This window comes from Curcuma longa, chromosome 16, assembly GCF_044706935.1.
Source record: "Curcuma longa cultivar G26 ecotype Majalengka, Jawa Barat chromosome 16, ITB_CL_G26_1.1, whole genome shotgun sequence".
Classification (NCBI taxonomy): Eukaryota; Viridiplantae; Streptophyta; class Magnoliopsida; order Zingiberales; family Zingiberaceae; genus Curcuma; species Curcuma longa.
In genome coordinates, this window is record NC_133876.1 from 9,866,915 (window position 1) to 9,880,032 (window position 13,118).

General features: G+C 35.4%; 2 protein-coding genes across 4 annotated transcripts in view; both read left to right on the forward strand.

The window, feature by feature from the left end:
* The first annotated feature begins 1,228 nt into the window (after positions 1 to 1,228).
* On the forward strand, positions 1,229 to 4,340 carry LOC141848027 (uncharacterized). The gene is made up of 3 exons (XM_074736139.1): positions 1,229 to 1,530; positions 2,285 to 2,452; positions 3,892 to 4,340. Exons 1-3 carry the CDS (start codon positions 1,287 to 1,289, stop codon positions 4,116 to 4,118), a joined length of 639 nt encoding a protein of 212 aa, XP_074592240.1. The 5' UTR covers positions 1,229 to 1,286; the 3' UTR covers positions 4,119 to 4,340.
* A 451-nt stretch (positions 4,341 to 4,791) lies between these two features.
* LOC141847461 (nuclear-pore anchor-like) overlaps positions 4,792 to 13,118 on the forward strand; it is a 46,336-nt gene continuing 38,009 nt past the window's right edge. For all 3 annotated transcript variants that reach the window (XM_074735507.1, XM_074735508.1, XM_074735509.1), the window contains exons 1-6: positions 4,792 to 5,185; positions 5,297 to 5,443; positions 6,986 to 7,084; positions 7,985 to 8,113; positions 8,192 to 8,284; positions 8,376 to 8,441. In XM_074735507.1, the coding sequence (XP_074591608.1) occupies positions 4,880 to 5,185; positions 5,297 to 5,443; positions 6,986 to 7,084; positions 7,985 to 8,113; positions 8,192 to 8,284; positions 8,376 to 8,441 (840 nt within the window). In that variant the 5' untranslated portion in view covers positions 4,792 to 4,879. The remainder of the gene's footprint in view (positions 5,186 to 5,296; positions 5,444 to 6,985; positions 7,085 to 7,984; positions 8,114 to 8,191; positions 8,285 to 8,375; positions 8,442 to 13,118) is intronic.

Here is a 13,118-nt window from a genome sequence, read left to right on the forward strand (position 1 = left end):
TAAATATATCAAATCTAAGTTAAATGAATACAATGTAATTTCCTTTCCACCGAAATAAATAAGTGGGCATTTATAGTAATTTTTTCCGACATTTTATTGAACCAAATATATAGATTCGTAATATTAAAATTACACAATGCATTTTCCATTATACCCTCTTTTCCATTGTCCTAATTTCTCTTTCTTCTTTAAATTTTGATTCTAGTCATTTAAAAATTTATTACTTATAATTTATTTATACTATCGAATTCAGATTGAAGACATAAATTAATTAATAATCTAAAAAATTTTAAATTATTTTAAATTAAAATTAATATACTTTGAGAAATTTTTTTAATGTATCTATATTTTTAAATTTGAATTTGACGAAGTAAATTGAGAAAGTAAATTTTTAAATTTGTAAAGGTTTGATAAAATTTATCATAAATTTATTATAAGACTAATTAATCAACATCACCAACTTAAGACTCGTTCGAAAAATATCAAACTTTTAAATTTTTAAATGGTGTATGTCGAGACTAACTGATGGATCTAAAAAATTCGGAATTCTTTCAAATCAAAATTAATGAACTCTTGAAAACTATTGAATATATCTATGCTCCTAAATTTGAGTTCCATAGCTTGAATTGAGTATAATGAAATTTTAAATTAGGTTAGATAAAAATTATCACAAGTTTATTATAAAATTTAAGATAATGATATTCACTAACCAACACATCATTGAGTTTCTAAGACTCCATTAGTTTAAATAATAATAAATTTTTAAAATTTTGAATAGTATATGTCTATTAGTCAATTTTCAAAATTGATTAATGGAATTTGAGAATTTCAAATCACTTAAAAGTAAAATTAATGTACTCTTAAAAATTTTCTTAATGTATATATATGTTTTTAGATTTAAATTTGACCGTGTAAATTAAAAATGATAAATATTTAAATGGATAAAATAAAAATTTATAAAAGAAAAAAAACTTTTGAAAATAATGGAAGGAGGAGTACAATGGAAATACGATTTTGATATTATAAAAGTTATCCGAAATGAAAATTTTCTAAATCTGCATCAACGGTTCGCCTTTTTGTTTTTCTATCCACCTCTTGATATCATGGGTACGGAATTCAGACCGGGCAACGAAACGGTTCGATCTACTGGTTCAATAGAGACAATCTAGAACAGTCAAACTCAGAGCGGAAACCACTTGATCTCCTACAGCATCGCCCGCAACTTCTCTATAAATTCTCTCCCGGTCTCAGAAACCCTACCAGCATGATCTGAGTTAGATCGGAGGATGATTCGCAACGGCCTCTCTCGAATATCGCTTCCCGCCATCGTATCGTCGTCGTCGACGGCAGTTTCTTCTCTGCTGGATTCCACTTTTCCGTCGTACCGTACGCCGACCCGGTTCGAGCCTGCCAGCGTGGTCGACGCCTTGGATGTCGACTGCCAACCGCCTTCCAAGGTTGCCGCGGAGCCGACCGTCCTCCAGCCGCGCGTCGTGATCTACGACGGCGTCTGCCATCTCTGCCATCGAGGTGAAAAAAATGTTTTCCTTTGGTGGAATTGGGATGGGATTTATGTTGGTTGTCGTTGATCGTTTTGTCTTGCGGAATTTCTCGCTGTCTCGACATTGTAGTTATGAAGACAATAATCCTAATAATCTTAATTAATTCAGTGCAATGAAGCAAGAAATTTGGGAAGCACAATAATCCCAATTAATTGACTGTCTAAAATAAATATAGCAAACCAAAGATAAAAAAAAACCAAACAGTCAAGTAATTTCCAGATATTTGGAAATTGAAAATTCAATCAAATTATTTGTTGATTTTTGTCAGGTGATTTTTGTAATATAATTTGAGAAATAGGAATCAACAAGGAGAATAATCATGTTAGGCTTGTAGTTCACCATCCAACAACTGTCTTGAGCCTCAATTTTTTTCAGAGTTCATCCAGAGAATCATGCAAAAGGAGAAGAGATCTTTCAATACTCATGCTTTTTGATACCATGTTGTACAATGTAACTAAAATGACCAAGTTTATTGCTGTTCGATCATCAGTTCGTAGTCACTTGTGTGAATTTGTCAGTCCAGCTCAATTCCTTTTGCATTTTGCTGTTCAATAGTTTATGGGATTTCTCCCTAGATTTTAGGAGTTAAACAAATGACATCTCTCTCTCTCTCTCTCATGCCTTAAGAACTTATATCATAAACTCCAAAAAACATCACTATGCAATTTATACATTCACAAAAGCTGAAAACCAATATCTTTGTTGTGGATATTGGATTACAGGGGTAAAGTGGATCATCAAGAAAGACAAGGATAAGAAGATTAAATTCTGTTGTGTCCAATCAAAGACTGCTGAACCATACTTGAGATTATGCCATGTGGATCGAGAGGATGTATTAAAACGTTTTCTGTTTGTTGAAGGACCAGGAGCATATTATGAAGGATCCACAGGTTAGCATGCTTGAAGCTGGTTGATTGGTTACTTGTTCACTTGTGACTCTTGTTTCTTGTTGACTTAGTTAAAGATTATTTCGATCCTGCATTGCTTGATGCTAGAAGTTACACAAGTTGATTACTTTATGTAGTTTTTTACTATGAACTTTCATTTTCAATAAATAACTATAGTAGATGAAGCCCACCATCATTTTTCCTGAAATTTGGTTATTCTTCTCAAATTCTCAACAGAAACATTCAGCATCATACATGCATTAGAGCTTCCAAACTGTAGTTTTTATTTGCCAAAGTTAACAAAAAGTTTTGTAAATTTGTTTATCTGCTACCATGTAGGTCTATGTAATTGCTTACTTGTTCTTCATGTCACAGTTTTAAATCGAGACAGAACACCCATAAGACTGGCCATTGCCCTTTACTGTGTACTTACGTTAAGTTTGCTTCATGCAATTGCATGGAATTTAATTGTATTGTTCATTAGGGATTTGAACTGATAGGGAAGTCCTTAGGAAATAAACCAAGAATATGCATTTCCTTAATTTGGTTCATGGAATGAAGTTGATAGATCAAATTTGTTCCTAGTTTGATTCGTAGAAATGCCATAAGTATTTGTTAAGGAATAAGTCTCCACAATGATAATGTATCTTTCCAAGCAATGGTTCGTTCAATCATCGGTCTCTGCCAACCAGGAGAAGACTCAACTGGCAAGTCATGTCTGCTCACTCTGCTTGACTGGTTTGCTCGACTTGATAGACTCTTGGCCTGTGTTGCCCACTTTGCCCCCATTGATCATCTTGTCTTACCCCATTTATTATATGGATTTGTTGGAAAATTAAGAAAGTAGATTTGGGTATTCTTTGGCTAATAAACTCGAATAAGAATAAACATTCTTTAAAGAATGAAACATAATAAGAATAGATATTCCTTAAAATGGAGTATAAGGAATAGCTGAGAAAAATGATCAAAGACTACCAATTCCATGAGCTGTGGTGTTATGAGTTTATTTTTGTAACTAAATATAACAATATTTATTCCGTAAAATTTCAGAAAGAATAAAAGAATTACTTCTTTGAATGTAATTTGCCATTGATAGTGTAAACACTTACAGTTGAACAAGATGAATATGACAAAAATCTGAATATGCATCAGTAACGTGGCATGCAGAGGTCTCATCAAAATCACACAGATTAATATGTAGCATAATAAATGATTATTTCTATGAACGAAACTACTCTTAATAGTGTAAGCTTATAGTTGAACATGCTGAATTTGAAATAATTGGAATAGCCACTAACAACGTTCTGAGGGCTCAGTAAAATCAAGCTTTTAATGTATAAAATACAATTATGTGCAGTTAACAAAGCATGATTACTTGCATATAATCTCCCAAGTTTTTTCATCTTCCACTACCTAAACTCTCCCTTTTACTCTCTTTTCAGCTGCACTCAAAGTTGCTTCTTATTTGCCATTCCCATACTCAGCGCTGAGTGCTATGCTGATTCTCCCTGCACCTCTAAGAGATGCAGCTTATGATTATGTCGCCAAGCATCGATACAATTGGTTCGGGAAGGAGGATGAGTGCATTGTGATGCAGGAGAAGGATTTGCTTGAGCGTTTCATCGACATGCATGAGTTGCTCGACAATGGTGGTGGTGCTAGCGACTAATTCTTCTGACCTCACGCAACATACACTTGTTTTGTGGTTCTGCTACTGTGGCGAGATCGGCTCTTCTGTCCAAATTGACTGAACGACCTCAAAACTTTTGGATTTTTAGATGAGAGAACACAGTTTTGTTCATTATCTATTGCTTCTGCTGCTATAGATCTTGAATTGGTTGAGAGTGCTGTTATATATATCTATAGTGCTCCAACAAACCTCAACTTGATTTTTGGGCTAGTTTGAAAATATACGATTTAATATGATCAGATTTATGCATCTTGTTTGGTTCCTAGAAATGTTTGTATTTCCTAATTTAGTTTTGTAAACAATAAAATTAATTTGTTTTTAGATAGGTGCCAATTTACAAGTGAGGGGAATATAGAACAAACTGAGTTAAAGGATGAGTTAATTGTGTTTATTTATTTTTATTTTTAATTATAAAATATTCTCGTGTCACATATTAAACATGAGATTAACCTTCTCCTCTCCTCTTCCTTTCAAACTGCTGGTAAACGGTGCTTTATATCCTCTTTTACACATTTAACGGTTCCGATTTGATCAAGGGGATCCAATCCGGACGGTCCGTACTGTCAAACTAAAGCATAAATATGCGCCTTGGGCACCGCCTCACTCCTTGCGTTCTCCCTCGCTCATCGCCTGTCCTTTGTCGTCGAATCCCTCCGCTTCCATTAACACTTTTCCTTGGAAATTTGCAGATCTAGGTTTCCAGATCGCTGATCTCACACCGCTCGGCGCGGTCGCTTACGATGCCGCTCTTCCTCTCGGAGGAGGAGTTCCGACTCATCTCAGATGACGCCGCCGCTGTCGCAGAGCGCGCTGACGCCGCCATCCGCGACCTCCACCGCCAGCTAGACACCTTGAAGGCAGAGTCCGATGCCTCTTCCATCTCAACCGAGCAGAACTGCGCCCTCCTTGAGCAACGCTACGAGACCCTTTCGTCTGACTTTGCGCGGGTTCGAGCGGAGAACGCTCAGCTATCTGCATCCCTTGAGAAGAGATTATTAGAGATTGCTGATGCGCAAGCTGAGAAGCACCAGCTTCATCTCAAGGCTGTGAGACCTTTTTCGCCTATCCTTGCCATATTCCTTTTATCTGTATCGTTTCCTTTTCTACTCTGAACATTTCCACCTCTTTATTTATTTATTTATTTTTTATGTTCTCAGATTGCAAAGGACGGAGAGACTGAAAGGCTCTCATTAGAAGTAGGTGAACTCAACAAGTCTAAACGGCATTTGCTGGAATTGCTGGAACAGAAAGATGCAGAGGTCAGAGAGAAAAACACCACACTTCAGAGCTATTTAGACAAGACTGTAAGTCTATATGCTCCATCGTTCTGATTGTTTAATGAAAAGAATGTGTCCTTCGGTCTTGAATTTTGAGGATACATCTTCGGAACATGAGTACACATTTTTCATTTTCAAAGAGCAAATAGTTTTTTATTTATTCCATCTATTTATGTTCAGCATTTATAGGTCAGATAGTCTGTATATGAAACTTGGCTAATGCAGTCAGACATGTAGCCTAGCTTATACTATAATTGAAATTGAACCACTGGGACATTCTCCTCCCCTGAGTTTACTGTGATATTAAAATGCAATTGCTATGCAAAATTTCCAATATTGCAAAAATATGGGTGAACATTGATCGAGTTACTATGTCAAGAAAGTCACCTTTGAAGAGCATGTGTATTAATGTTTACCTGTTAAACATGTCCTTATTGGCAGGTAAAAGCTCATTTTATTAATACTTTTCTTTTTTTTGCTTTCTCTTTTTTTGGTTATTTATAAGAACACGTGCAGGTGCATGACTTCTTAGTGGAATCATTTACAAGACCTAACCCTAATAAAATCATATGATGGTGTTGAACTTGAATCAAAAGCATCTGTATCTTGTGACTATGTTAGTATTCAATAATTGCTGCATCTAACTAGTAACCTCAGGTGGCTAATAAGCAGGTGGAATTAGTTTGTTTTTAGCTTTATGCAGTGGCCTGAAGCTGTTGCTAGATCGTGAGGTAGCACTATACTTTGTTAGAATTGCAGTTCCATAGCAGCAAACAAAGCCTTTTCTGCTGGCTAACTAGCCTTGACTTTATCAGTACTTTGCCTCATGTCAATTAGAACGAAACAGAGAGGAAACACATGTAGTCTTATTTCCGAAAGGAAATTGTATGTCTATTGATATGTCTTGTAGCAATGCATTCTATTACTTTCATTTTTGTCTCTAGGTGAGGTTGATGACATGTTTTGATTTATAAACTGTCAAAGTTTGCCTGTGTGGTCAAATGGTTGTGTATGCATTCTGGATTAACTATCTTGTTTTAGTTTGTGATTTATGAGTTGATAATGTAGAATTTGTTTGTATCAAATTTGTACCATTAGAGAAAATTTAGCTATATTTTGGTGTTTGTGTTATGTCACCCAATCAAGCTAACTTCAATCTTTCTGCAGTACTGAGTTTTGATCTTACTTGCACTAGCATTGATTTTTGTTTGTGACCTTTTTGCTGTATTTTTATGTCACAGTGCATTTGGCTCACACATACTGGACCTAACTAAGTTTATATTTTTTCCCTGAGGAACTCTCATTATCCGTTGGCAGCCTACTGCCTATGTCAATGATATTGATCAATATGTGTTAAATCTGTTCTTGGACACATTTTGTTCCATTCAGCTTATCTATGCTGATTGCGTTCCAGCTGAGGGTCATTGATGGCCATAGATTGAGAAAATTAAAATTTTGGTAGAATTGGTTGTGTTAATTTTTTTTTTTGTTTCTGGTATATTAATTTGAATGGTCATAAATCGAGTAAATCAGGATTTTGCTTGAATTATTTTGTGTTTTTTTTGGTAGAATAATCTCGTCGAAAGTGCTGCTGAAAAGAAAGCAAGACTGTTAGATCTAGAAGCGGAATGTGCACGCACTCGTTTTACTTGTAATCATGTCAATCAGGTTTGTTTTCCATATTCCAATTATTATGGTTGACTGTACAGATAATCTATTTTCTTGTAAATGTGTTATATTTCTCTGTTACATGTCTGTGATTTGAGATTCTATCGTGTGTTAGCCGTTGCTACCTTGTTTTCTCATTGCATATACGGTCACTGATGTTGATGACCTATTACATATTTGAATTAATTGCAATAATAATGTTTATATAACTAAATATTTTAGTTTATGACATTTTTAGTGCTGTGACTTCTTCTATCTTATATATCTTGGGTAAAACTTCAGGTTGGGCTTATTGTGTTAGTGGCTTAATGTTAGATAGGCTGATAGTCTGTTTTTTAATTTCCAGTTAGTTTAATGTCGAAACCATGTAGCCTTGTTGCAATACATTTGTTTTTAGATCTACTCATTTTATCACTTTCCTATTTATGGTAAACAGACCACATATTGTGTTTTATAATGCTCGTCCATTAGTTGTTCAAGGATGTACTTTTTCTAATGACTATCTATGCAACAATAAAGTCACTTCACTTTAGGTAGTCCTCCTGCGTTGGAACCTTTACATTAATGGACTTCTCAACATAGTCATGTGTTTCTCTTTAATTGTTGTTCAAGGGGAGAGTTTCATGTTAGAGGTATTCATCGACATAAAGTACTTGTGTCATGCTTTATAACATGCCATCTAAGCATGCAATCTTCTTAAAGAATAACTTAACAACCCTGTTGTTTCACTACTTCTGTTTATTGCTTATTTACTCTGATGTCAAAACTCTAGGACCACATTTGATGTCAAAAGTATGTATAATTTCTTTTGATTTATGGTTCTCACAAATTTCCACCTGATTTCTTTTGATGATCATCATACAATACTACCTAATCATTTGTTCAATTTTGTATTTTTAGGAGAAGGAACTTCTTGAAAAGCACAACATATGGCTTAATGAGGAATTGTCCATGAAAGTTAACTGTCTGATTGAAGAACGAAAGACACATATGGAAGTTGTAGCAGATTTATCTGCCAAACTTTCTGAGGCAAGCATTTTTGGCTGAAAAATGTTTCAGTGTTCTAGCTTCATAAGTTTACTATGATTTTTTCTACATTATCCACAGTCTGAGAGGCAGATTAATGACTATTCTAGTTCACTTAAACACAGTACTGAAAGGGTGGATGAGTTGGAGCTCAAAAATGCTTCCTTGGAAAAGGTAATCTATTCTTTTGCAAGAGTTTCTTTAATTCATGACTCTCCTGACAGATTACTGACAGTTAACTCATGTCTTGCCTGAAATTATGCAGGAACTTTATTCATCCAAGGATGCTGCAGCAGCCAATGAAGTTCAACTCACATCTGAACTCTCAACTGTCAGTATTTTCTTTGATTCAGTTTGGTACTATATTGTGGATGCTATTCTGATGTTTGGGAAATATCATGAGAAAATTCGTCTGCTTTTTCTAAGTTTTAGCCTTTATTGTTTATGTATATATATACATTGAGTTGATTTACAGTGGAAACTAGGAATGATGATCATGATGTCAACTGAGCTAAACAAAGTTTAGGTTCAGGGCATGAAAATACACTAAAAAAATTTATGCAACCTATGACCACTCAAGCTATTTCATAGATTGGAAATGTGCATTATGTGGTCAATATTAAGAAAATATTTAAAATTGTTTTTTCTTAATAGAAGTGCATGACATGACATTGCAAGGTTTAGTTAGGACTAATTAGGGATAATTAGATGTATTTGTGTTATAATTATGTGCGAACTGGGATGTTTAAAGGCAGATTTTAAGTAATTAAGTTCCACTTATGTCTAATTTGGGTTTAAAATGGCTGATCAAGGAATAGGCATGAATCAATTTGGTTAATTTAGGATTGGAACCAGTTTGAACAGGTCTGATTCAGGCAAGCTCAAGTTCAGTTAGGGATTTTTTGGGTATTAAAAATTTTCCTCTCTTCCTCCTAATCTCACTAGTCCCCTCCTCACTCCTTGTATGGCATGACACAAGCTTTCTCTAGGTCCTCCTTGCTTGTGAGTTCTCCCACCCCTCCCTCCCTTTTCCCAAACTAGTGCAGGAACTTGCTTGCCCTTGCACTATTGTTTGTCTATGCTCACACTTTTTGCTTGTGGCCAATGCTCCACCTCATGCAACCGTCGTACATGTCCTGCTTTGCAGCCTTTATTGTGGTTCTGCTCTCATCCATCTCATTGCTAACATTACTTGTGCAACGTGTGCTCAATGCCGATGCTAACAACTGAGTTCTTTTCCTCACGTGAGCAGACCCCAATTGTCTTGTCTTCTCTATTGAGATAAGGCAATCTGACTCTCTCCTTCCCTTTCTTGTAGCAACCTGATCCCTCTCCTCCAGGAAGCAGCAACCCCTCCAACCATTTTCTCCAGGTGCAGCCGTAGGCCCTTTGCCTCTGACAGTCACAAAAAAGGTGGTACACCATTGGAGTCATAATTGTTGCTCTTGTTGTGACCTTGCAACATCTCATCTCGTCAGTATGTCACCAGGTTTATGTTTTCAGTAATATAAGTATTTGTCTTTTAATAGCAGGTCTCATCTGATCTTGTCTATCAATCATATCTTTTTGTTTGATAGGCTGAATCTTATAAGAATTATTGGAAACCAGTTGAGCTAATGTGCTTTGGCAAGTGAGCTAATGGCTCAAGGTAGACTCTTTGTGCTTCGTAGTTGTGGGCAATCTTTGCAATGGCTGTGTTATAGATTGTGGCATTTATTTTCATATTTATATTTGATTAATTAGAGTCTTTACATTCAAATTAGGTATTTGAAGTTAACCTAGGAGTGAGAACAAATGTTTCTAATTGTGCATTGATCCTATTGAGTTGGTTGTCCAGGCACATAGATGGAGCTGATGATGTAGAGATGGATGATCTGGTTGTGACGACAATCTATTAAGCTTGATGATAACATTAAGGTTATAATAGTCGGTCATTCTATTGGGAAAATGATTGAGGTTATGGTGGGAAGCATGGGAAATATTTCGATGATTTTGGTGGGAATTGTAGGTAATATTAGAATTGACATTGAATCGAGATGAATTATTTTTGCAGAGTGTTATCTAATATTATGGAGCCATGATGGTGCATAGATTTGAGCTTAAGGGAGAATTGTTTTAATTTTATAAATGACTGATTATGACAAGGTCGAATTGTGAGGTCATTGAGTTGGACCTGTATTGGAGAAATTAACTTTGATGGTGCGTTATTCGTCGAGGTTATGCTATTTGAGAATATGTTGATTCAAATTGGGAATCAAATCAGTAATTAAGGTTTAAATTGTCTTAATTAAGAAGTATGAATGATGTGGTAACTTGGGGATTTGAGGCAAGGAAAATATTAGGATGATTATGATGGAAGTTTGAGGTGATATAGTAATAATTTATCAAATCAAAATGATTTATCTTGGAGCATTATCTAATATTATGGAATCATGAATTTATAGATTCTGATTTTATGGGACAATTGCTTTAATATTTAAATGATTGATTATGACAATGTTGAATTGTGAGATCATTGATGTTACTCAGGATTGGAGAGTTAACTATGATGGTGAGTTAGTTGATCTACTTGTCAAGTATATGCTACTTGAGAATAGATTGGTTCAAATTCAAAATCAAATTAGTAATTAAGGTCATAATTATCTTTACTGAGAAGTATGAATGATGTGGTACCTAAAAGATTTGAGGTGGCATATGGGTGTATAAATTTGATGTTAGTGGAGAGGTGATAATAGATAGTCTCTTGGGGTTGATCTCAACATATTGGATCTTAGTGAGAGTCCAATTTACTGTATTAGTCTGTTAACTTGGGTTGTTTGGTGGCTTTGTATTCTTATTTTTTTGTTGTTCATATTATTATTGATGTTCAATGATTTGCACATATGTGAGATCTCATGATGTATGTTTATGTAATAGATTAGTGGCAACATGTGGTATTTTATATCATACCAGACCATTATTTGTTAGGCCATTCATGCGAATGTTTTATACGATTGGTTTTATATGACATTGTTTTAGGTGGTTTAGCAAGTAGGAATGTAGACTAATTAAGTTGTTTTTGGATGAATAATGCAATGTAGTTGTTTATTGTTTTTGTAAGTGCAGGTGCATATTTACAAGGTCAGGTAGCTAGAGTTATAGGTTAGGACGTGGACATATGACATAAGATAATATTAGATAATTTATTGGCAGATAAGGATCTACTAGCGGATGATGAGTCTATTGTAGATAAGTGCTTCAGTGGATGATGACTATTAAGGATAGGATGAGGCCTTTACGGATGATTACTCTATTGCGGATGAGGCTTGTGGCCTATAGGATGACTTTTTTTTTGAGCATTTTAGCAATTATACCACTTTCTAGCACCTTGGCCATATGTTGTCCATTTTATTGACTGATGGATGCAGGATGATTATGCTAAATTTGGTAGTTATGAACATGGTAGAGCATATATAGACACCATTCTTTGTTGTAGAGTGGGAAATTACAATGATTCACCTAATGGGTTTGACTGTGCTTACAACTTAGAAAATGTATATCCCTTTAGTAGATGTGGAACTCATGGAGTTAGTCATTGCATGGTCTGCTTTTGTGCGGTGTGATTTTTTGTAGTAGATTATGTTGGAGTTAACATTGGGTAATCATGATAGATGTTCAGTGCAGTGATCTAATTTCTTCTTGTCATTTATGCCTACAATGCATCATTGATGAATCATTGCTGTGACTTATTCATACCTATAGTCACACTGCTCCTTTATGTCTACTGATCACTTGCCTTATGTTCCCTTCATTTCCAAATTTTTCTATCAAGCTGGTTTCGCTATATTCTTGAGGGTAGCAGTTGCTTCTTGATTTTGTTATATTTCTTGTTCTGACATTGCTCTAGATCACGCACATTGAAGGAAGTTAGCTATTTGGCTGATTAACCTTGGGTAAAGTGCGACAAGATGCATGTAAGGGGTTAACTCTAAAAAAATTAATCCCTAGATATCTCCCTAGATACATGTATTAGGTCATAGCATATAATCTCTACTAGACCCTCAATCCTTCGTCTTACGTTGTTTCAAAAATATATTATAGAGCTTTAGATTTCAATTTATTATAAAGTTAAATTCTTGGGCCTCTTAAAAGCTTGATCATGAAATCCATTGGTCATGGGAACAAAGATAGAATGATCGTTTTAAATTGCACTTTTTTACAAAATAACAGTCTATTTAATGAATTTCATTCTTTTATTAAAGCTCAATTTGAAAGCAGTGTGTCTAATAGTTTTGCTTAAAGTTTTGTTCTCTGCTAAATATTTTGTTGCACCCATTCATCTACATGCAAAATAGTCCAAACTCTCTTGGATGACTTATTTAGCTCCTTGGCTTCTCCTCCATGCTGTATGAAATTGACATGCGCACCGGCACCTCATTTGCACCACATGGAATGAACCAAACTAAGCTCTCTTTGCACAGAATGAACCAAACTAAGCTCTTCTTCCTCTGCACAGTAGTTCCTTCTCATCACATGGAACACACTCCTCTGCCACTTCATCCCTTCTTCGCACGAAACAAAAGCGCAAGCCAACACCTTCTTCCTCTTCCACTGTTCTCCTCCCCCTCTGCATTGACTCTACATTGAAACCCTAGGTATGCTAGGCAAGTTTCTTATCTCTACTCTTCGACCTTCTTCCTCCTCTCCTTCCCTCTTCTCCTACATTGGCGTATCTTTACATTGATACCGGCATTGACGACACCATTTTGACACTGATGGCACCATTTTGAGCTGGCCAGGGACAAAGCTTCGGCTCAACTTGAGATTTCAAATCATGCATAGTAGCCTTGATTATCATAATATATCTTCATTGGATCAACAAGAACATTGCATAGTTTATTTGTTAGTTGTTATGCCAAACAAGCTTGTATTGATCAAGGGCCATACACACACATATCAGATCTCCTTCCCAGATAGCAAAGTAACTTAGTATGTATGGAAACCTTTCCAATCTGAATTAGTATGTGTT